Raw genomic sequence first — 24,478 nt, forward strand, 5'->3', positions numbered from 1 at the left:
ACTGCCATTGCGATTTGTAAAAACACATTTAGCAAATGACATTTGACAAATAGAAACATTCATTTTCAGTCATAAGTGTTTCAGTACATTGTGAACAATAAATAATCACAGATTCAGGCTGTAGTTTAAGCAAAATAGGATAGATTACCTCAAATGGAGACAGTAAACATCAAGTACATCAGCAATACAATTATTGATGGCAGCGAGATGAGAGAAATGTTCAGCATCTGTCAACTGTTGATTGGAGGGGGGGGGGGGGGGGGCGACCTTGCGCCTGCCCCGAGCAGCTGATGGGGGCCGTGCGGAATGACGGCCGGAAAGGCTACTGGCTCTGCTTTTGGACGTGGACGGACCAAAAAGGACGATAAGGCAAGTGAGGAGCGCTTTCAGGTGTGTTCAATCTAAAACACGTAGATCTTATCTCTCTGGACGGTGTTGAGGTCATCGTCCATAGTGAGCAGAACCTGAAGTTGGAACAGAGTGAGCGAACGTCCCGTGTATTTCTTTTTTTTTTTTATAACGTAAAACAAAAGGTAGGACTTGCCAAGAAGGAGCCAAACATGGCGATGGAAGAGAGGAAGTGCCAAATGTCGTGATCGTCGAAAAATGAAAGCAGGATGCAGTCGCGGTTGTGCTCACGAGATTCTGCCGGTGTTTTCTGTTTCAAAACAAAATGATCGTGAAGAATTTCTGATGTGTGTTGACCATGTCAATAAATTCTCCAACCTGCCAGGTGCTAAGACCCTGGAAGAAGAAATAGAGCGCAAAGCCCCACACCACCGCCGTGAAGAGAATACACACCAACGCCAGACACTGGATTCTCTCACCGCTGCGCAGCTTTTAAAACAAACGGAACACGTCAAACAATGCCAGCCAGCCGGGTAAGTCGTGAGACATCTTGTTATAAAACAATCACCTTCATAATGATGTAGAAGGCAAAGTAGAGCAGAAGGTTACAGATTGCGATGGCTAGGAGGTAGGAGGCAAAGTCATTGGGTCTCTCGATGAGGCCGTAAGCAGCGCTGCAGAAAGAACATGACTCAAATTACATTCTCGTGTTTGGATTGCAACACACACACACACACACACACACACACACACACACACACACACACAAACACAACGGTTTACTCACAGGGACCAGTTGACTATGTTGCCCATCACCAGCAGAACCATGCGATCCTTACAACACAAGAGTCATGGATTCAGAGACTTCCGATGAATGACATTTTATCTTCAATTCAGATTTTCTCATTGGAATACACTAATCGGTGACAAAAAAAGCCCCCCCGCCCCTCCCTCTTTTATTTTGAAAAATGATGTGTCCCATACTATCACGCAGACATTACTCACAATGTACATAGGCCCGGTGCACTGTCGAATACAATCTGTGTAGACGACATAAACCATCCTGCGCACGATACCAGAGTCTGAAACAAAACATTCACATCTCAAATTGTGTCCAAAAAATACATTTTACATTTATCTCATGAAATTATCAAACAATTTTACCTATGCAAGGAACTTTCTTTGATGAAATAATTTGAATTTATCATTAAAATAATCTACACACACTACCTTTTCTTAGCTGTAAAAAAAAACCAATTAAATCTGAGAATATTTACTTTCACGTTTCTACGATGACCTGACAAATTTTGTAACCCTTAAGTATAATCGTCAATTTGCTATAAAATCTTACCGAGCCTCCATCTGCCCATGTAGTAGAGCTGTGTGCTGAGGAGAAGTGTGGCCAATATATGGATGATTGAGAAAACGATCCAAAACACGGTGTTTCCTCTTCCGAACACCTGTAAACACCGGCACCGATCTCGTCAGGGTGTCGAGAAGCGTTATCGATCGGCTGGTGTGCACGTACCACTCCGAGCACGGAGAAGAAGATGACTCCGGCCAGGCAGGCGTAGGCGGTGTAAGCGCTGGCGTTGATGTCGGGATGTCTCTTCTGGTACAGCTTCAGCATACACAAGCCGGCGATCATATACATAAAAGACGTGTCTGCCAGAACATCACAGAAATAATTCAGCTGCTGAGAAAAGTTACATCGGTTCCTGAGCTCCCCCTACTGTTGTGAAGTTGAACTTACAAGACGTGGACATTATTAGTCACTCTTTTTTAATACCGGTATTAATATTCAAATTTTGAGGAAACAATATTTTGTACAATTCTATAGTTAGAGCGAGGGTCAGTCATGCGATGTAGACCCCAAAGACCACGAGTAGCCTGTTCTAAAAATAGCTCACCGGTGTTGGGACATTGTGATTTCCTAAGTCAAACTTTTTCCGGGATATGAATCGTTTCGAGATGAACTGTACTTCATACATGGATATATGGTAGCAGGGGAGGAAGAAAATAATGGTGGCGGTGTGGTCTGATGTGTCACATTACCAAACTGGAAGTTGGTGTAGTTGGGGCAGACGTGGTAGCAGGCGCTGAGTAGACCCTCCATCATGAGAGCCGTGCCCATGGCGTAGAAGAGACCAAAATGCTTTGGGATGCCACATTCCTAAAATGAAAGGACAGCAGTGTCAGATTTTTTTTTTTTTTTGGGCCTAATACATTTGTTGAGCACAGTACGGACCAGTATATCCAGTTGAAGTCACACAAACTTACCAGTGCGTTGACTTCATTACAGGCCAGGGCTCGATTGTGAACAATGTCTCTCTTGAGGACGATGAGGAGAAAGAGGAGGCCCAGCATCACGTAGCCCAGGTTGCTGAGGATATTGTTGAACGCGCTGCGTCGTGGTCGAGCGGATGAGTAAAATGGCGAAATGATGTCATCAGCTCATTTGAGACGGGTACGAACCTGAGAGCTCCGAGAGGGTGAGCGCACATGAAATTGTAATAGCAGATATCCTGGTTCCCCGTGACATTGACAACCTGATATAAAAAAAAAAAAAGATTTGGAATCAATATGTAAGAAATGCTTTCATTTGTTAATTTCCTCGTTAGCGTACCGTTTGATATGTGATGACGAGCTGGATGACTGGCAGGGCGTAGAACACAGCGATGGTGGCGATGTTCCTGATGAGACATTTTTGACCATTTGTCAATTATGGTGTCACAACTTTAGCATCTTAAAAAATATATATATATATATTCTCACCAGAAGTAGATTTGATATTTCTTGCTGAGTACCCTCTTGTCTTTGCGCGACAGGTCAGACACACAAAGATACTTCTGTCATCAACAAAGGACACAGGGACATTGTAAATTCCCAGTTTTTTCATTTTAAAAAAATCCTCAATTTGGTAACACGACTTGAGACGAGGCTTACCTTGGTGCGAACAATATTTTTGTCCGAGTTGACGTCATCCAGTGTGTCATAGTCATCTTCTTCGATAGAGCTCAATGATTCTTGTCTGCTTCTTCCGCCACTTTTCCAACCAGTCCGTTCTAATGGAAAAGAAAATGACTTTTTCTTTCCTAAAGATGATGGAGTATCATCCGACGGCCAATCGGTTCAAGATTTGAAAATCACAAAGCCTGATTGCCAACACCTTGAATCACACACCACTGTTAATGTCCGTTTAGTCTAATTAAGATACCAGCGTCTCAAAAAAAAAAACATCGATTGACATCACAGTGATTGGCTTTGCCATAAAAGCGATTGGGCCAGCTATGTGGCAGTGCATCACCGATGCAGATGGTTGTGTGGTGCAGTTGAGTGAGGATTGGTCGACGTTTAAAAGGCTCCCTTCCTGATGAACAAAGGCATAAGAATGCATTGAGGGAGCAGAGCTTCCAACAAGAAGCTACCACAGTTACCGTAAGGGCACATTTTGAGTAAACAAGACAATAATAATGTAGTTCGCTAAGAATATATCCCGTACCCATGTAGTTGTCAGCTGAAGCCGCGCTGTCAAGTGATGGGGCGCTCTCGGTGACTGCTTCTGAACTAACTGTGCTATCTGTTGAATGGACATATTCATTTAGGAACCACAAGAAGGGGGAAAAATTGAAAAACAAAAAAAAAGCAGGGTAAAACTCACCGAGGGAGCCGTATTCATTTGGTGAAGCTGTAACCTTGCCTTTAGATAGAACAAAAAAATAAATCATCGTAAGACTTCAGTGTTTCTCTGCTCTCTTTGCAATTAACAACCTATTTATTACCTATTTTTTTAAAGACCTACATCCTGCAAAATGTTGGTCCCAATTGACTATGTTGAGGTGAGGCGCTTCTATTATACAGGCCAACACCATCTGGCCCAATATAAAACTGATGCTGTGGCAACTATTAGTGATTATTTAACCTTTTAAGGGAGGGTGAATTATTTGTGGATTTATTCACGGCATGGTTCAGTCCCCAACCTTCATCGGAACATGTTCGTATAGAAATGGGGAAACACGTGCGGTCGTAACCAATGAAATGAGTTTAAAAAAAAAAATGTTGTTTTCATCCTGAAGTTAAAAAAAAAAAAAAACAACAGCAGGTAATGCAGTATGTCTGATCATTTTGCTCACTGTAAATGTGCAGTAAGTTAACTGTTTTTTTTTTTTATGCTAGTAGCATCACTAACTAACTAGCGCAAACAAAAAGTTTTTCATTTCATCCATAGCTCAAAAGTGACACATGCTTTGAAATCATAAAGACATACATGTACATGCATTGAATGCAGCATCTAATGCCAAACAAAAGACAGGAGCAACTGTGTGTTTATATACCATCTCCATTTTTCCCCAGCAGAGAAGCTGAAGGACACGTTAGCAGACAGGAAAGAGAATAAAAAAAAAAAACAACAGATCGTCCAGTTAATATCTACAGCCCGCCCCCCCCTCGTGTGACCTCGTGTGACCCCTGTTCCTTTAAGAGCTTGGTTACCTGTCTCAGCTGGTGATGTGTCATCAATATTTTCAAAGAGCTCTCTCCTCCTGGCTCTGCTCAGAACATAGAAATGCAAGTTAATCGAGTGCTCTGACCTTTCTTTAGAAGACCATGTCCAAGTCTTACCGTTTATTCTCCACACAGGCCACCAGCAGAGTGACAAGATAGAAGGAGAGGAAAATTCCAAGACATAGTAGCATGCCCAACACATACACCTCTGCTGCAAAGCGGACAGCGACTCATTTTAATGGTGGTTACATATTGATCATTTTGACAATAATCCAATCTAAAAGTCGCTTACATTTTATAGCGAGGGAGACCACCACGTCAAGGGTTTTGCTGCGGTTACCAGCGTCGATCAGTTCATCGGGGCGTAGCGGGTAGAAGCGCAGTGGACCGCCACAGGCCTCGTCTTCTGTTTTCACCACAACTACCACGTAAAAACTGTTGCTGGGGAAATCTTTTCTCTGGATAGCAAAAGGGGGGCAGAGGACTAATGATTAGCGCTAGGTTTGTCAAAAATACGAATTGAAGGACTGACTACCCACCTGGACTGTGATGGCACCTTTTTTGGTCATAGTCTGATACATTCCAATGAAGGCCACATTGTTGTCCAGGTCATAAACGGGGCACTAAAAACAGAAAAACAACAAGAAAACATCAATCAAATTAGATTAAACAAGAAGAGCTAACTGGGGGTGAGGTAAACAAATCATCGGAGATCACTATCGCTTTAAGATAAACATAATTCTTGCGCTTATGTGACCACTTAAGGTCCTTTTTTGACAGCACGAGAAGGAGAAAGTCTACCTGAATGTCTTGGATGGACATAACGGAGCAGGGAAAGTTCATGTCCGAGCTGACCTTCACAATCACAGTGTCCACTCCTTCAGGAAATACATACTTGAAGTACTGAGAGAGAAGATAAGCAATTAGGGGAAGGGATTTTTAATATTCTAATAGTGTTCTCAAATAGTAGGTAAAGCATTTATTGGCTATTGACTTCATGAATTCTACTTCAATAATATTTGGCCAACAGACTAACCGAAGCATTGAGTTACAATTTAGCACGTACAGACATCTCAAATCATCACAATGTCTTTGCACAAATTACGTGCTAGATACACAACATCGGCTCAAGTTTGAACAAGCGTGACTTCCTGTTATTGTGTAACATCAAATATTCCCACATCCTTTTGTTGACGCTGCACTTCATTTCACGAGTTCTCATTTCTGCTCATTCTAACCAGACCCGTGCGTACCTGAGGTTGGGAGGGAGATGCAGTGAAACTGAATTTCGTTTCTGTCCTGGAATCAAAGTGAAAATCAGTCAGACGAATTAGTCGCAGTTCAGACATCATTCCGTGTTTCTGCCGAGCAGTACAGATTAAATGGTGCGACAACCGACACTAGGACAATATTTAAACTAGCAAATGAATTCAACTAAGACAGCACTGAAATTACACAACAGAATGTATTATATTCTATTTGAGTTTAATGTTCATTCTAACAGGAAAATGACCAATTTGGTAGAAACATAAATTGCCTCCTGAATTTTTTTTTTTTAATGTAGTGTATCTGAAGGTGTCACTTACTGCAATATGAAGCTTTCAACGCGGCTGACCCTAAGCTGGTAGTTTGTACCCTGGCTGGAAAGTGTAGACACATCTATAAAGAAGAACTGGGTCTCCGATGCGGCCCGTGTTGGAGGTTGGCATAATGTGCGGCCCAAATGATTGTATGGGTACTTCCTCTGGTACCTGGAGAGAACACACATTGTATTGCTTAGTATCAAAACACAAACAATTCATTAGAGCTCGAGTGTTAAGGTAAGAAATTAGTGTCTTTTGTTTTTGGAATGATTTTGATGACTGCTGTTAAAGTGTCAGGTGACTTTAATGGTCATGTGTTTTCCAATAACTTTGAGCAACTCCCCTAAAAAAAAAGCAAAATGTATATGTGGAAATAACTTTCCCAGACTGATGACAAGGAGATCGGTAATCTGGAGTCTGAGGATGTGAAAGTGCAAAGGTTCATTACGAAATGTAACAAGATAAGAATTTGAGCATGCTCAGAATTTTGCAGCTATTTAAATGGCCTATACATTCTCATTCAAACATTCACTTTTTTTTTTCTTTATAGATTTGCTAGTTACTTGTTTTGATAATATATTTGTGTGATTGCAAAGCTATTTTTTTTGGGACACCCTTGGTCCATCACTTACAAGCCTCTGAGGATGAGGGGAACCTGAAAGGACAAAACAGCTTGCTTCTGTCGCACCACAAACAGGATAGGACTCTTGAGGTTCTGCGACAGTACGTCCACGGATACACGAACTCCTTCCGTCTAGGACATGAAGAACAATAAATCACCGATGTACTGACATGGAAAAAAAAAAAAAAAACCTCACTCGCTTACCTTAGTTCTGGAGACGGTGTGATTGAAGGTATAGATGGTCAGATTTTCATTCGTAACTGTTTCGTTATAGATTACATCAAACTCGCCTTCTGTCTGAATCACATTTTTGATCTCCCCTAGAGCACCGTTGCCGCAAGTCAACAGGGCCACCACGGACAACCACAGCAGAACACCTGCATCAGGTCCAAAGGTATTTTTATATCGTGATTTCCAATGACTCCCTAACAGCATATTGTCTCTCAACATTTTCCTTGAAGCAGTCAACGGACACCCGTTCAGGAATTAAATGGCGAAACGAACTGTGCAACTCCGCCCCATTCAAATGACTCGAAGTAAACAGGTTGACTGTCAAAATTGTGTCATGCCCTGTTTTGGTCTCAAATAACAACAGGACAATGTGAAGTCACAAGATCGGAGACAGAAGCAATGGAATAAGACTGTAGCAAAACAAACGAATCCTGACAGGCGGCTATGTTGTTTTGCTACTCTTAGCATTATTGGCTAGCTCGCAGCTCCATGTTTGGATCTGGAAGTTTAGTCCGAGAACGTCGTTTGAGTGATCGAGTAGGCCTGCTTGCAGCTTTTGAAGTCCGAATGGTACGTCCAGGTGCGTGGCGTCCTCGTGGGTTCATCTGAGTGTTTTTGAAGTGGTCATTTGGCATGAAACCATCCTTCTTGCCTCTTTGTGATGTGTGAGGGGATAAATGTTGTTCATGAATAGCGCCCTCATCAGGACACAAAGGACTCGATTGCGCAACAAATAGATAATAAATATGACATATAACGTAATGGATGTCAAAAATAAATATAAGATTAAAAGTAAGAAGTTTTAGATTTTGACTGGCAATTAAGTTCGGATGAAAAATTATATAAAAAGAGCATACTATTAAAACCCAGCAACATTGTGGAAAGAATATTGCCATGTGGGCTTAGAATTACTTCAGAAAACTATTCTCAATCAACACAGTTTGTTACTGCACTTATAAATGTACATTAAAACTGTGGAAAGACACACCCAAATTCTAATCAGCAGAAAATTCATAGGCCAGGCTGGCATTTTCACGACTTGCTGTGCTGTGTAATGTTCTGTGATTTATATTTTCTCTTGAATAAGTCTCAAATATGAGTGTATTCATTCAATCGGGATCTGAAATGCGTTGCCTATCCTTAAAATGACGACACGGACACGATACGCTCACCTTAGATTACCTTGGTTCTTGCTCGAGCGTTTTTGTAATAACTCTTTTTACCACAGGGTGGTGCTGTCTACAACATTTTAAAGTAGAATACACGGGTTTAATAAGAGAACATGTCCCTTGTCTATTAAAAAAAAACTTTGATGCTATAAATATAGTTTATAGGTTCCAGCCTTTGAACAGAATAGTCAAGAAAGTACTGAAGCTTGAAAAGTGACGTCAATTATTATTTGAACATTTCAAGGTTTAAAATCATGACCCAATCGAAATCACCTCATGTCATGTTGCCTACATGCATATGCATTTAATTTTCATTATATTCAACCTAGACCTTTGAACATAATGGTGTTTATTGAAAATGTTGAGTATCTCTCCAGTGATTAGGAGTTGCTCCTAATTTAAAGACAAGAATTTGTCATATTATTCCATCTGCAGAACACGTCTACTCGCGGCGCTGTGTAATGGATCACTGAATCATGGGCGCCAGAGCGATAATGCGCACTTCTTTGTTGCCCTGGCGACCACAATACGTTTTTGTGGATGAGGTCATGTGTTACGCGGATCGTTTCCATAGTAACAACCTAGAGAGGGCGCTGCGAAGGAGCGCCGCACGTAAAATGACGCAGGGCGGGGGCGTGCGCGCGCTGCGCAAGGCTGCTTGTTGTTCCCGCAGAGAGAGGCGAGAAGATGGCGGCCGTGTCAAGCGGAGGTGCAGCCGGGACTCCCGCGGCCGGGATAGCGCACTCTGCCCGACCGAGCCACGCAGGCATGGGCCCTCAGAACCGAGTCCAGCCATCCCCCGGGATTAGCCACCCTGGTCGTCCAGGCGCGGCCACCGGCTGCATCCCCAATCCTGCTCAGACTTCGACCACCAGGCCCCCTCCTGCTCGAGTGGGCCACTACGAGATCGAGCGGACCATCGGCAAGGGAAATTTTGCGGTCGTTAAACTGGCCACCCACATCATTACCAAAGCAAAGGTAAGGCGACTAATTGTGGACTATTTTAGGTGACCAATGGCAAGTTGTCATTGCGAATTGATCGGGGTTTTTAGCGCAACACCGGGGACGAAGCCGGGGCCTTCAAGCTCCCCAGACAAAACGGCAAGCTCGCTTTAGGGACACCGCTGCTTGTAGTCGGGTCATTCAATGCATGACATCTCTGCAAATTGTTGACATTAAACGCAGTTAGTGGAAACAAATCAACGATGGTTCTACACAATTCTAACGTGACATTACTCATGGTTTCATTTGTGGCAAAGCGCAGAGGACAGAGAGAAGGGTACTGGCGAAGATCTATAGAAGAGACGCAAAATGTTCCCGCTGTAGCAGTTAGCTTAGCCGCGAATTAGCTTTTTTGAATGCAGCTTTAATAAAGAAATACCAATGCATTGCTATAATTCAAGCGCTTGTCAATACATTCTAATAAGCAACAAGCATTTGATATTATTCCAAGTGTCCTTGCAACTGGGATCTTCAAAAGCGACAAATGTCCCCGTTAACTCATCGTCCGGAAAAATGTCTGACCAATTTTGACAAGGATGCTGACTTTTTTTTTTTTTTAGTAGCGCCATCTATAACATCTCAAATGTTGTTACGTGAAACACAGTAATCCTTCAAAGAAGTCTTAAAAGTTACACATAACATTTTTTTTAATTTGCCCCCCCCCCCCAGATATTGTCACAAATTCAATGAAAAGTAATCTGAGAAAATATTAATAGTAAAGTACACTAGTAATAGTAATATTGTCAAACTGCAATGATTATGTTCCAGTTTCACATCTGCAGTTAATGTATCAATTTGATAAAAAATGAATGAAACAAATGACATTGTCATCACTTGACACAACTCCTTTTAAGAGTTATTTAAGGTGACACTAATTTGATGAAAGAAACATTTCGACAGCTTATCCAGACAGCAAAACATTTCCTTGTGCTTGCAGTTTCTTCATGTTGGCTTTGCGGTGTTTGTAAATAATGGACCTCTGGGTGCAGTGAAGTAATTCCCCCCACCCCGCTCTTTTTATTTTGATGCGTTGTCATTTTGTGAATCAAGAGATTTAAACACACAGCAAGCGTTTTTTTTTTTTCTCCTCCATCCCACACCTGGAGGCAACAAAGACCATCCTAGTCCAGGCATCATCGGCATAAACATCCTGTTGCCGGTAAAGTCTGCCCAGGGCACAAACTTGTGATTAAGTTAATGTCACGGTCAAACTGTCATTGTGGAGTTGTAAAGTGAGACTACTTTACTCCAATGAACATTTTGTTCATTGATGATTTTATTTTGTTTTACACCATTTCATACAACTTCTGTTGTTTGGTTTTCTATGTTGAACCCTTGGGACATATTAGGAAAGCAATAGTATTTTTTATGAAGCAATTTTGTTCTTTTTTATTTATCCTGTTGGTAGCGATTGTTGCAAAGCTTGTCAAGACAAAAGAGAACATAATTGCCTCAGTTAGCATATTTGGCATTCTTGAATTTTATGATGCAGGCATAACAGAAGCTAATCCAATTTGTGATTCATGAGATATTTTTGGGTGCTCGCATGTTGAAAGGCTGCAGTTTGAAGCGCTTCTGAAGTTTAGCCTATTGAATGGCTTTCAGTTTGTTTACTGTATGCACTGTTTAATGTCATGTTTGTGTTTAAATGCATGCTGACAAGGAGACATGGGTCAATGTGTTTTGCATCTGCTGCTTGCGAGGCCAAAGCAAGCCTCTGTAGCGCAATTTCATCGAATAGCGGTAGCGGTGTTACTAATCTTGTACCAGGGTCGAGCACAAAATTGTGAGATCTTCTCTCTGCTTTTTTTTTTTAATTGAAATTTTGTCATTTCGGGTAATTGTCTGCTTTTTATTTCATGTAATGAAAATCAATTTAACAAATAAAAAAACCGTCCCATAGGAAAGCAAAAATTACTTTTTAGACCTATTATTGTGTAGCGCTCAAAACTTCACACTGTGGTGCAAATAACATTGGAAATATAAATATTTAATGTTAATAATGTCAATTTAATGGAGAATGTATTAAACAATACTATGTAGCTGTTGTCTTATTTTATCTCCAGATAGCCCATTGTAGCAGCAAGCAGAGGAACATGTGAGGAACGTGATAAATATTAAAATAATAAAAAGTGTGATCAGCATTTTGTAAGATTGCATCACTGATATTAAATGAACTAAACTTCCGCTTTCAATGAAGTCTTTGTTGACCCCGTTTGACCATCAGTTCAGTATTTATGTAAAATTTAACCTTTGAGTCAAACACAGTGCTCATACTATAAAATGTTATGCAAGTTCCAAGACTTTGTTTCAAACTCAGATCAGTTTAATTTCATCCAAAGCTGAAAATCAAGAATACGAGCGTTCATTAAGAAGAAATTCAGTCCAAAATGTTCTTTTGTGAATATTCTAAAAATCCTCATTGTTTTATGTTGCTTTGTAGCGCCCTCAGGGGTCCCCCCTTTCACTCTCCCTCACTTCCCCTTTCTGTCTGCAACAGGAAGTCTGTCTTGTCAGACTGCCGTTGTTCCTCGGTTATCAGGAAAAGGGAGGTTGGGATGGCACACAACAGAATTTGACAGAGGATGCTTCTGCTGCGTGTTTGTTAACATTGAACACGCATGGAATTTTCTCACACACGCTTCTTTATTTTTAGTAGTGGGTAGCAGCCTCATCAAATCCGCTCGATTAAATCATGAAAGGAATTCTGCCATCCCAAATTTCCAGAGAATCATTCTGTCACACGCTGTCATCTTCCACACTGTTGGTCCCATTGTTGGAGACTCGGTAGTTATGCAATCACCTTAGTGACTGTCAAAAGGTCATGGTTGAGGTCTATGGGAATATACGTACATGTCAACAATCGTATGACACTTATTGATTGGCAAATTAGGACATCACAGCCAATCGCAGATTGCGAAACATGGGCCGATCAGATCGTCTTTAAAGTGTTGCGACTTCTGTCTTTTTTTCTTTTGTGTTCTTTCCCTTAATTGTCCCTGTCGCCGATTTCTCATCTATCCTAATCTTCTCTCTTTGTTACCAGGTGGCGATAAAAATAGTGGACAAGACCCAGCTGGATGATGAAAACTTGAAAAAGATCTTTAGGGAGGTTCAAATCATGAAATTGCTAAAGCATCCGCACATCATTCGTCTGTACCAGGTGAGTTGACAGATTTTCTTACTGGTTATGTTGGTGAAGTTTACTCGCCGCTGGGCCTACTGGTTTGGTTGTAAAACTTAATCTTGTCTACAGGTGATGGAGACAGAGAGAATGATTTATTTAGTAACGGAATATGCTAGCGGTGGAGAGATTTTTGGTAAGACTGCACTCCACATTATTATGATTTTTGTTGTTGTTGTACTTTGGAGCAGGTTTTAATTTTTATTTATTTTATTTTATTTTTGCTGTACTTTGGAGGGAAATTTCACCTTTCTTAAAATTTCTACAATGTAAAATATAGCATTATTTTTGTTTGTCAATATTTATGAGGGATATCTTCTGTTGTCATTTTATTTTTTCTTTTCACAATCATTTGTGCTTTACACGCCCAGACCACCTGGTGGCCCATGGACGTATGGCAGAAAAGGACGCCCGCAAGAAGTTTAAACAGATTGTCGCAGCAGTCCATTTCTGTCACTGCCGTAACATTGTCCACAGAGACCTGAAAGCCGAGAACCTGCTTCTGGACCACAATCTCAATATCAAAATAGCAGGTGTGTGATCTGGCATCAGAGAATCTTACTTGCTTTCGGGCTCTTTCAACTCAAGTCGGTGTAGGCAAGTGCTAACATATACCCAGGGAATGAAATAACCCACCTCTCTGTTTCCTGTCAGATTTTGGTTTCAGTAACCTGTTTTCCCGAGGACAGCTATTAAAGACCTGGTGTGGCAGTCCTCCTTATGCGGCACCAGAACTTTTTGAAGGCAAAGAATATGATGGACCCAAAGTAGATATATGGGTGAGTTGACAAACATTAACATTCCTCCACAACTATCTATTAAAAGTTTTGTCAAGTCAGATCTTAAAATAGATATGCAATTTTTTTTTTGGATCATTTCTGTCATTCAATGGAAGGCTTTGGGTGCAGGTGCTGGTTGTAGTCTGGGAATTACTATAATCTTGTTCTCTTTTGTCTGTTCAGAGCTTAGGTGTGGTCTTATATGTATTGGTGTGTGGTGCCCTCCCCTTTGATGGGAGCACTCTGCAGAATTTGCGAGCACGAGTCCTAAGTGGCAAGTTCCGTATCCCCTTCTTCATGTCTACAGGTACATCTTTATTTTTGCCCCCCCCCCCCCTCTCCTAAAAATAGTTGCAGGATAATCTGACTAAATGTATCTGTTTTTGAACAGACTGTGAGTATTTGATCAGACATATGTTGGTTCTGGAGCCCAGCAGACGGCTAACAATGGAACAGATCTGTAAGAACAAGTGGATGAGACAAGGAGACCCGGACCCCGAATTTGAAAGGGTGAGCTCTCGGTGAACTAATGTGCACCTCTGGATTCCAGAAAAGATTATATTGTTCATAATAACCTGTTGAATTGAGACATTTATGGGGGGGTGGACAGTGCCATTCATGCCATGCTGACTCATAATACAAAAAAAAAAATACTGTCTGTGTTCTGCAATTTAGTACATTATACTCTTTGGGTGTCATCTTTCTAATCCTGATTTATTCCCTTCTTCTTTCATTCAGTTGATAGCAGAGTGTGAGCTGGTTAAGACTGAAAGAGAGACAGAGCTCATCAATGAGCAAGTGCTCATAGCTATGTCCGAGATGGGCCTGGACAGAGAACGCACAATTCAGGTCAGACAAAAACTGAGCTTTTGTTTTTTTGTGCTCAAAGTGAGTTTTTACTCCGATAAAAGTAATATTTCTGTCTCAAATATTCCGTTTTCTTTCCTCAGTCCCTACAAACAGATGCATATGATCTCTACAGTGCCATCTACAGTTTGCTGTCCGACCGTCTGAAGAAACACAAGACGTTGCGCGTTGCTCCACCCACACCACGCCCCATTACCTATCCTATTAACACTGTACAGGTAAATACTTTCAATTTGAATTCAGATGACAAATGAGCAAAACTTTCCCTTATGCAGAGAAAAGCCGTCTGTTGCAAAATTATTTTGAGCTCATTTAAAAAAAAAAAATAAAGCCAAGCTAATGAGTTAAGTTTCTACATCACTTCACTATTTGCCTCCTATTTTATGAATGTTTGAAAGCCCTTGTGCTAGATGGTTACTGACCTTAACCAACGTGCCAATCCCACTCCTCTAAGAGGATTGCTTCAAAAATGAGTGCAATCCTCACCTGACCTTTTTGTCTCGCTGTTTGCTTGCGTAGATGGATCCACAGGGTAATCCAGTTAGCATAACGGTTCCTCATGTCCAGCTTATCAACCCAGAGAACCAGATTGTTGAGGTGAGTCAAGGATAGTTGCTTTTCGCATCTTTGCACATTTTATTGACATAATTTATTGCCCTACCAATTTTAGGTTGGGTGAAGGAAATTTATTTTAAATCATTGCATGATATTTCCCACAATAAACTGATTGGAATTTTTGGGTTAGGGTCACAAATATAAATGTTAAACACGAATGCTCCAAGCAGATTCATAGTCGCATTAAAATATAAATTTATATTCGAGCCCTGTATTAAAATATAGAATTTGATAGCAAAAGTGAAGTCATCTTGTATAAAACTTAGTATATACTTTTAAGAATTTTTTTTTGTGTTTAGCCGGACGGCAATATGGCACTCGACAGTGACGAAGGCGAAGAGCCGTCTCCTGAAGCCATGGCTCGGTACCTCTCAATGAGGCGGCATACTGTGGGTGTACCAGACCAAAGGTAATACAGTCATGTCCTTTCACTCTGCAGTTTGTTATTGCCACAAATATCACCACCGGGGCATTACTGGTGTTAATAACTTGGCATGGATCCCTGTGCCTCTCTAAATGCATTCTATTTTCTTTCATTTAGGACCGAGATGCAAGAGGACCTCCAGAAACTGCCACCAGGTTTCCCCCGGGGAGCAGTGCCCCAGCCTCCTTTCCCTCCACTCACACCTACAATGGGCCAAATGCACACTCTCATGCCAACGCAGATCCTACAACCTACACAGCAGTTGGAATACAAGGTGCAGTCATTTAAATCCTCTCTTAGATGTTCCCTTTTAGTCATCGGAGAACTGCAGCAATGCCACATAAATTGTGAGCCAAGATAAAGTCCCAACTTTATTGATTTTCTGTTCAAACTTCAGGAGCAGTCATTGCTGCAACCACCCACGCTGCAATTACTCAACGGCATGGGGCCCCTTGGTCGAAGAGCTTCCGATGGCGGTGCCAATATCCAACTACATGCCCAACTCCTGAAAAGGCCCCGGGGTCCATCACCTCTTGTTACCAGTCCAGTGAGTAGTCGTTGTAGTAATTGATTGATTAGGATTATTATTTTTTTTCTATGAGTTGACTTGTCATGTAAAGTTAATGGAAACTCTCTGCCTCCCTCAGCACCCAATTCCTGCTGTTGCTCCGGTTGATGAGGAGGGATCAGATGGCGAGCCAGATCAAGAAGCGGTACAAAGGTAACTGAGCGTGACAGCTTTTGCTTGTCGGATACGTTGTACAGACAGGTGGATGGTGTGAGTGGCATGTTACCTTGACAGTCGCTGACTGTTACTGGGTCGGTTAGTGCTGGGAACTCGGTCAAGGTAAAGCCTTCTTAAGCAGTCGTCTCGGTGCAGCAGTTCGTGCATCTTTTGCTGGTGGTCTGGGTTGCTGGGAACGTGCTTTGCCTTTTTCCCCCCACGGGTGCTGGCCACTCTGCTGTGGCGCTCACCTTGTCTCTACTCCTTCTGCCATCGTGCAAGTGCCTTCCTCTCTGGCTCTCAAATCAGCCAAATTCTAAAGCCACCACTTCTTGATTCTGACATCAGTCCATGCATAATTATACTCCTTTCCAGTTTCCACCTTTTCTCATCCAGCTTTGCTAACTGTCAGCTTGCAAAGCCTGTCATGGAAAAATAATCAATTGTGAAATACAAGTGCTTATTATAAGCTCTAACATCACTTTGTGTTTGAATTTTTTTACAGTTAGGCAAAATGTTGCGTTTACCCCCCCTCCCCTTTTGGCAGTGGCGGGAATGGGTGGGCCTTCTTCCCCCCTGTCTTTAGTAGCAAACAAGGGCAGTGAGCTGACCAGCACTGCTTCCTGTCTCCCACCCTCACCCCCCCCCATCCTCCCCCTCCCTGCGGCCCAGGTACCTGGCGAACCGCTGCAAGCGGCACACGACGCACGCACTCATGAGCACATCGCATGGCGATCCCTCGGCAGAGCCCCAGCGGTCACAGGGCCCCCGCCAGAGGGTGGTCTGGGCCCCTGACACACACACCCGGTGAGGGGATGCACCCACTCTGTGCTGGATTACGCACAAATTGTCTCAAAGTTACTGAGCACGCGCTCTGCTGAAAATGACCGCACCCTTTACGTCAAACCCGGAAAAAAAAAAAAATGTAAATGGTGGTGTTTGATGCAAAGTGAGGTATTGCCCCAGCAACGGTTCCAGTCGTTTTTTTTATTCAGTTTGTTAATTGTCGTTTTTGGTCTGGTTGACTGACAACAGAGTTCTTAATTTTTTTTTCTTAATCTTGTTTGTTGGTGTTTTGAGCGACAACGGATGCACGTGGCTTTTGGTGGACATCAAAATGATGTTTGTGATGGAAATGTGGTCAACTAAGCAATGATACACCTGCCTCATGTCACCCTGGCAGTTTCATTTCAGAAGCAATACTTATACTCAAAAAAATACTCATTGATTACCAGTCAGCTGTTATACTAATGTAGTTAAATATGTTTTGTGAATGATACCTAATCATTTTTATTTTTTTCTCTTTGTGTACCATGTCTGAATGTTTGTCATTTTTGTTATTTGTTATTCCTGCGTGCTTGTTTTTTTTCCCCCCCTTGTGTGTGTTTGTGTGTCTCCGTTGTGTGCTTGTTCGATTTGTTTTTGTTCTCTTTGGTCTCCTCCTCAGATCAAGCTATAAAGACTGTAACACACTTCATCTTCCTATGGAACGCTTCTCACCCGTCAGAAGGTTCTCTGACGGCGCTGCCACCATTCAAGCCTTCAAAACGCATCTCGAGAACAGTAGCCTCATTAAACAACTCAAGCAGGTTACGTACTGCTTTTATTTTGAAGTTGTTGATGAGCTATCCCTTCAGAGTAAAATTATCCTCACATTTTTTTTTCTTCTGATTGATCTTTTTAAAGGAGTGTGAACAGCTCCAGAAAATGTATGCGGCCCAGCAGGATGATCGATTCCTGGAGCACACTCAGCAACAGCATATTCTCTACCAGCAAGAGCAACAAATCCTCCACCAGCAAATCCAGGTATGCACTTACAGAGTCACATGCTTATACAGAGTCAGAAGAATGGTTAGCATTATTCAAATTATTCTCTACAGGGTCTATCTTTAGGCCATGGAGAGAGTCATCCCAGTCACCTAACCCACCAGCTCCAGAGGTAAATGATATACTTTGCAACCAGCAAAGAATGAATCTGATAATGTGGTGCAGAGCTCCTGACAGTTGAAGTGTTGTGTAATTGTTGGATCTATATTCTCTCCAACTCTCTTTCTTGTCCTCCCCCAGGTTGCGTATCCAGCCATCGAGTCCTCCGCCAACACATCCGAGCAACCACCTCTTCAGACAGCCAAATCAAAGTTCTCCGCCTGGCTCTGCAGGCATAATGCCAGGGCATGGTAAGTACCGTAAAATCTCGAGGGAAAAAAAAAACAACGCACACCAACATGATATGTTTTCCAATGTATCTTCAAAACTGGTAATGGTGGCTTCTTGCCATGAGCACAAACACACTCCCCATGTTTTGGAACTACGTGTTGATAGCGGATCTTCATGGCCCTTTACCTCTTTGGCCCACATGGCAGGAAATCCATTATTTCCAAAAACAATTTCCAATGGGAACTTGTCAGACCACAGCACACTTCCTCTCTGCATCGCTCCAACTCGGAATGAGCTCAGACCCAGAGAAGCCGGCATTCCAAACTTGTTTGTGAACATTTTGTTCTCGCCCTCCTTAGGTCCATCCTCGGTACCGTATCAACATGGTTCTCCTTCACTGTACCAGGGTCAAAGTGCTAGCCCACCTCCCACAGGCCTTCCAAGAGTGCCTGTACCAGCCAATCAGCAGTCACCGTCTGTACACCCATCTGTCCCATTGGCTCAGGGTGTACCTCAACAGCAGCAAGTGAGATTTTTAATATTTTGATATTAAACTTGGACTGTACTTTGCCCACTTTTTTTTTTTCTGACTCGAATACACTTTTGAGAATGTGTACCGATACTATAAAATAACCCATGTCTGATTTATTCAGGTGACTATTCAGGTACAGGAAGTGGAATTGGGAGTTGGGCCACAGAGACAGGGTAGCTTTTTATCTACACCCTGTGGACACAGAATTCTGGGAAAACAGCTGAGTGCCGACAACGCAGAATCGCACAGGTGACATGAATCTTCCTGCGCAGTGACCTGACGGAGCCTCAGTGTTTGAATTCACAACGTATCTTAACCACTCACTCCTGTGAATGGACTCATTCCATTTCATTTTACAGGACCCATATTTTGGAATTGTTTCATTTCATTTTAATCACGCCCGTAATACTGTTAGGGTAAACACTTTATATATAAGCACAGGTAACAAGGACATTAGTTACCATCAGTGACAAAACAGTAAGTGGAAAAGCCTCATGGACAACAACTGCGCTTGCTCCACCTTCATTTTTTTGGTGAGTGGATATACAGTATGTGCTGTGGCAGCAAGTATAGAAGAGTCAATTGTTTTCGTAGGAGGTTCCAGATTCGTATTGTGTTGCATATATTTACACCCTTTTCTTCACTGAGAGAATGTGTGGACCATCCTTGCAGAAATGTTGACCCAGAAAGACCCACAAATCTCTCAGTGAAGTCTTTTGAGTGTGGGCAAGGACCTGACCTAGTTTGCTAACTTCCCATCTCGAGTGATGTAGTGACCTGCTCCACATTCTTAAACCACAGTCCAATTTTGTCTCAATAGAACACGTCATTGCTAATTCTTCCCCCTTTTTCCTTTGTGCTTTTCAGTCGTAGCCTCGGACGTTTCACCTCAGCCTATGATCAGGCTCAGTTCAATCCCCACCTTTTTTCTGCTGACGCAGCCACTCGAGGTGCCCCCGGAGTGCTGGGCGCCTATGGCCAATACCTGCAGGGGGCCTCTCTTAACGTACCTGGACTGGAGGGTTACCAAAGCGGGGCTTTGGGGGCTGGCAATTATGGCACCCCATCATCACTACAGCAAGCGTTACTTTCCCCCACTCCAATGGACTACCGCCCCCCACAACAGCACGTTACGCCGACTCTACAGGGGCTCTTGTCCCCCCGTCACTCTTTAACAGGCCATGCGGATCCTCGGTTACCACCCCAAGACTTGGCTGCGCTCCTGAAGAGACAGAGTCCTCGCTCTTGTCCTGCACCCCTGACACCACCTAATAGTACTACACCGGAATACGGAGAGATGTTACTTCTGCGCCAGCTGAGCCAGGGTGAGAGTTTGGAACCACAGCCGCCTCAAAGCTCCCCGGCAGGCAAACACTACCACCACCTCCTTCAAATCCGACCTCCAGAAATCCAACCACAACAGCAACCTGACCAAGCACCTTGTCCGAGCTTGCCCCACTCGGAAAGTATGGAAGAAGATGAGGTACCAGCTGGTTACCACCACACGCATGAAGGCCTTCTGGTCAAAGCAGGTGAAGGTCATGAGCTCCTGGCTCCCCCTAGAGGCAGCACCCCTCCCTACAACTCTCCTACACACAGACATGGCTATATCAGTCTGAGTCCTCCAGCATCTAGAGGTGGGTTTAGCCAGCACTTACTACTTTCTAGATTTCCCCATGATTAAGGTTACCATACTTTACACACCCATTTTTTTATTATTATTAGACTCTGAACCTTTAGAGTGCAGACAGACAGGACAAGCTATGGAGGTGCCTGATCACAACGGCTTGGGTTATTCACGAGGTCAGCAAGGAGAAGTTTACAGGTCTCGAGGACAACTTCAGCGTCATCACACCATCCAGACCTGTGACGACGCATATGTGAGTGGCTACATCTAGTCGAAAAAAAACATTGGATTTTAACCCTGGATTTCAAATTGTCATCCTTAATGTTGATTATGCTTTCCTTTATGATGATTGTTAATCTTCTGTCCAGGACCAAGCTGAACCCATGTCTGGGATGAGCCTGTTGGCCGGGAAGGCGTTAAGTTCTGCTCGCATGTCAGACATTCTCAGCCAGACGTCGCTGTCAGAAAGCCAGCAGCTGCACCATCGGGACGAGTCAGGTCAGCACTAAAAAAAAAAAAAATTGCAATTAGCTAGAACATTATTGACTTGAAGAAACAAAAAATCCATAACAGCAATAAAATGTCTATTTCCAGCAGTATGTGACGTTGAAGGGGAGCTCCATGCGGCGACCTGCTATCCCTCTTCCTGCACCACAGATATGCTTCTCAGCTATAAGCCCCCTGACCTGCAGTACAGCATGGAGCAGGCCGGAGTCTAGCAATGGTACGTCATCTTTTCATCAGGCCAGTTGCATTGCAAGGTATTTGGTAACACATCGAAATGAGCATTTGCATCATAATTCCTCCCCCTTGTGTTTGTTATCTTCTCTCCAGGATGCAGTGTATCCCATGTACAGTGGTCTATGTCAAGCATCCTGACATGTGTTGACTTGAGTTGAGTTGCATCATGCCAAACCGCCATCATCCATCTTTCCATTGCTCACCATCTGTTTGGAAAGGGGGGAGGGAGGGAGTTGTTAACATAAGATGACAGTTGGAGCATTCAGAAGGTCAAAAAGTGCCACCATCTCCTGCACATTTGTTACCAGTGGGTTGTTCTTGACTAAGATTGTCCCGCTCGGTGCGCATATCGTTTTGTGCCTCAGTGGCCACCGGAGCCGGTTTGACTTCTAACGGCACAAAAAAAGGAATAGACACACTGCTGCAACAGATTCAAAGTATTCACATTGTGTGTCTGATGATTCAATGAGAGGCGCGGAGAAGAAAGGACTTTTGAAGCTGCAACCGACCTCTCGTCCCATCCCCCCCCCCCCCCCCTCCGTTACTCGCAGACTACAGAACTTTTCAGACTGGATGAGAATTTTTCTGCATTGGTGTTTGGAGTCAGCCTCCATTGCTCCCTCCCAAAGACTGAGCTCAGTTTCATTTACACGAGGACAAACTAAACCAGCTCATTTTTTTTTTTTCGTTGTTCTTGCTTTCAACCCCCAACTACCCACCCACACTTTTTTTTTTTTTTTTTTTATATATATATATTTTATTGTCAAATAGTAATGTCCATGTTAGACATAATGGTCAATATTGTTACTGTTGTTATCACAATTTCCAGTATAATGTTTATTATGATGACATTATAGAAAACCAGATTTTTCTTGCAAAGATGACAATAATTAAGAGAAAAAAATCTGAATTCTGCACTTTGGAGTCACACAATCTTTTCCTTCCTCCTCCCTTTCATGATGTCATACTACTTTATGGACACCCCCAACTTCACGTCATCCTTATTTTTCCCACCTGCTGTTACCTTCTCTCTCATGTCTGTGACAGTGTATTGCATTGTGGGTAGTTTTACCAGATTTTTGCTCCTTTCCTTGTACAGCGATGCCATGTATAGAATGCTTTTGCAATTTCTGAAATTTGTTTTTAGATGTTGGGGAGGCTTTTATTTTCTTTCATCATCATTTTTTTTTTTTTTTATGTTATCAAAATGTTTACTTTTTTGCTTTATGAATCTTGAAATTTCCTGCCAAAAGAGGACAGAGAAGAGAGACAGGGCTCTTTCTATGTCTTAAAACGATTGTTCATATTTGTTTTAATATTCTATTGAGACACTTGAATAAGAGGAGAGTAATAATTTTTGTTGCTTTTTAAAGTATTTCTTTTGTTGATGCCATTTGTATTGCTGTTGCGCCTGTTTTTATTTGAGATAGTTGTGGCAAGCTATACAGGGTCAAGTTCGAGGCTTTGTCCGGGTTGGTTTGGGTGCTACAGACTTGATACTCGGGGAAAAATAACAAACAGAAACCTAAAGGGAGTAACTTGACATATCTACCAAAACATAGATGTATGTAGACTGACAACACCCCCGCCCCCTTTTTATTTTTATTTCTTTTATAAACCCTTCAAATTTGCTGTGATCCCTCAGCCATCCTTGATTATCTTACTTGCTGGACAGATGGGACAGTTAAAATTCTGCTTTGGAATTGTTGATTCACTTGGACGACGGAGTCGAAACGATCAAAAGGAAACAAAGTCTTTAAATGTGAATTCTAAATTTGGTGTGCAAAGCACGTGAATGTAAGATTTCACGCGCCCATCTTTAATTTACAATAGTGCTGTAAGCTGTTGAAAACTAAACCTGAGGGACCACAGCAGAACATTTATTTAAAAAAAAAAAAACATTCTTATTCCCCCCCTTTCTTGTTTGAATGTCATATTTTCCCCCTTCTCTAATGCCAACTAAAAACTGGTGCAGTAAAAAGGCCCAACTGCACAATAGCAGACTGCACGGTTGTTCTTTTTAAAAAGCAGCAGTCATTGGTGTCAAGCTGCGCTCGTGCTTTCCATTTGCACTCTAACTTCCTGCGAAGATTCTCTCAACATTTCCAAAAGTTTCAATTTCGTTCTATGTCAGAGATGTGCTTTTGGCCTCTGCACCAAGCCAACACTGATCCGTAAAAGCACTGAGGGGTATCAAAAGTTGTTCATGAAATCAAAGTTAGGACCTGCAGGAAGATTCAGTGCCATTGAATGGGAAGCGCTGCACATGAGTCGGGGGAGAGCTGCTTCACACATCAGACTGATTCTATTCGTTTCTCCGTTTCTGTTTTGCTTCCTTGATGCCGCCCTCTAGTGTACGTGTACTCTTCATCAGCCTTTTCTTTCTTTGCAAGTCGGCTCTGCTCCACTCTATATTTTTCTTAGATTTGTTTTGTTTTTTTGCCTTTTTTTTTCATTTATGTTGAGTACAAAAATACTAAAGTGCAACAATGTTTAAAAGATTATCAACCAAACTAAGATGAAATATATATATAAATAAAGAAATACTTTAAAATGGCATGGACGTGTGTCTTTTTCTTTATACTATTGGGTTTTTTCTGGGGGGGGGGGGGGGATTAAGATGAAAAGGAACGTTTAAAAAACAAAAATCTACATTTATATCAAGATCCATCTTCCTGCAGTGCTCTGCATGCTGCTGCTTCTGTCTGTTCAACTGCACTGCAGAGACATTCCAGCCTGAAATAATGGAGCACCGAACAAGTAAGTGGTGACTTTGAACAATCCTGCTGATCGATGTTCAAGATTAAAATGAGAAGCAAAGGTTATTTTGTTCACCACAGATCAAAACATCTCCTCCTCTCCTTTTTTTTTGTTGCTCCCAATTCCCAGAACAATACCTTCTCTTGGTCTGTGCATTCATCCCTCATCTTCCCCTTCATCCTGCTTCTCTCTCCCTCCCTCCTACTCTCGCCTCATCTTTAGTGGCGGCGGCGTGACTGCCTGAGTCAGCTCGCTTTGCTACTGGAGGTGCCATATCCTGCAGAGCAGAGAAAACGCGTGTCTGTACGTGTGACTATGAGTGGACACAGATGGGAGGGCGACTGAGTCAGAAAGACGGCCTTCCTCTCATCGCCATCCTTCGCTCTCCTGCTGCCATGGAATTCCGGCAGACGGAATCGCAGCACAATCTGCAGGAAGGGCTGAGGTAACACCGTGTGTGTGTGTGTGTGTGTGTGTGTGTGTGTGTGTGTGTGTGTGAGTGGAATGGATGATTTGGAGGTGAGAATGAGGAAAGCACAAACATCTGGATTAACCTGAATGCAGCCTTGGATTTATATGTGTGTGGGCCTTTGCAGAAATTTCTATTGGC

At 42.5% G+C, this 24,478-nt stretch overlaps 2 protein-coding genes across 8 annotated transcripts; one reads left to right on the forward strand and one right to left on the reverse strand.

Moving 5' to 3' along the window:
- Positions 1 to 7: 7 nt before the first annotated feature.
- sidt2 (SID1 transmembrane family, member 2) lies at positions 8 to 7,996 on the reverse strand. 3 transcript variants are annotated; one of them, XM_085916118.1, is made up of 26 exons: positions 7,261 to 7,995; positions 7,067 to 7,188; positions 6,438 to 6,602; positions 6,105 to 6,150; positions 5,653 to 5,754; positions 5,391 to 5,474; positions 5,144 to 5,309; positions 4,969 to 5,062; positions 4,840 to 4,895; positions 4,010 to 4,048; positions 3,851 to 3,928; positions 3,656 to 3,718; positions 3,295 to 3,413; positions 3,124 to 3,197; positions 2,975 to 3,041; positions 2,824 to 2,897; positions 2,629 to 2,752; positions 2,404 to 2,521; positions 1,877 to 2,013; positions 1,700 to 1,808; positions 1,354 to 1,430; positions 1,136 to 1,182; positions 917 to 1,022; positions 727 to 837; positions 545 to 658; positions 8 to 464 (listed from the first exon to the last, which is right to left on the reverse strand). In XM_085916118.1, exons 1-26 carry the CDS (start codon positions 7,504 to 7,506, stop codon positions 402 to 404), a joined length of 2,601 nt encoding a protein of 866 aa, XP_085772244.1. In that variant the 5' UTR covers positions 7,507 to 7,995; the 3' UTR covers positions 8 to 401. The 3 variants fall into 3 exon arrangements, with proteins under 3 accessions (XP_085772244.1, XP_085772243.1, XP_085772245.1); XM_085916117.1 differs by having other exon boundaries at positions 3,656 to 3,928; positions 7,261 to 7,996; XM_085916119.1 differs by lacking the exon at positions 3,656 to 3,718.
- On the forward strand, positions 908 to 23,665 carry sik3 (SIK family kinase 3). Of its 5 annotated transcripts, XM_085916113.1 has the most exons (28): positions 909 to 7,288; positions 7,381 to 7,450; positions 7,518 to 9,434; positions 12,505 to 12,621; positions 12,715 to 12,778; positions 13,014 to 13,175; positions 13,297 to 13,421; positions 13,605 to 13,728; positions 13,813 to 13,931; positions 14,160 to 14,270; positions 14,372 to 14,506; positions 14,808 to 14,885; positions 15,203 to 15,312; positions 15,445 to 15,601; positions 15,725 to 15,874; positions 15,975 to 16,048; positions 16,724 to 16,858; positions 17,499 to 17,640; positions 17,738 to 17,857; positions 17,932 to 17,990; positions 18,119 to 18,228; positions 18,568 to 18,734; positions 18,862 to 18,989; positions 19,608 to 20,377; positions 20,466 to 20,620; positions 20,736 to 20,865; positions 20,962 to 21,091; positions 21,202 to 23,665. In XM_085916113.1, the coding sequence occupies exons 3-27, from the start codon at positions 9,144 to 9,146 to the stop codon at positions 21,084 to 21,086; spliced, it is 3,858 nt and encodes a 1,285-aa protein (XP_085772239.1). In that variant the 5' UTR covers positions 909 to 7,288; positions 7,381 to 7,450; positions 7,518 to 9,143; the 3' UTR covers positions 21,087 to 21,091; positions 21,202 to 23,665. The 5 variants fall into 5 exon arrangements, with proteins under 5 accessions (XP_085772241.1, XP_085772242.1, XP_085772239.1 ...); XM_085916112.1 differs by having other exon boundaries at positions 7,381 to 9,434; XM_085916114.1 differs by having other exon boundaries at positions 7,381 to 9,434; positions 20,965 to 21,091.
- The last annotated feature ends 813 nt before the right edge of the window (positions 23,666 to 24,478 follow it).

The sequence above is a fragment of the Syngnathus leptorhynchus genome, chromosome 7 (assembly GCF_054491065.1).
Source record: "Syngnathus leptorhynchus isolate UIUO chromosome 7, UIUO_Slep, whole genome shotgun sequence".
Taxonomy (NCBI): Eukaryota; Metazoa; Chordata; class Actinopteri; order Syngnathiformes; family Syngnathidae; genus Syngnathus; species Syngnathus leptorhynchus.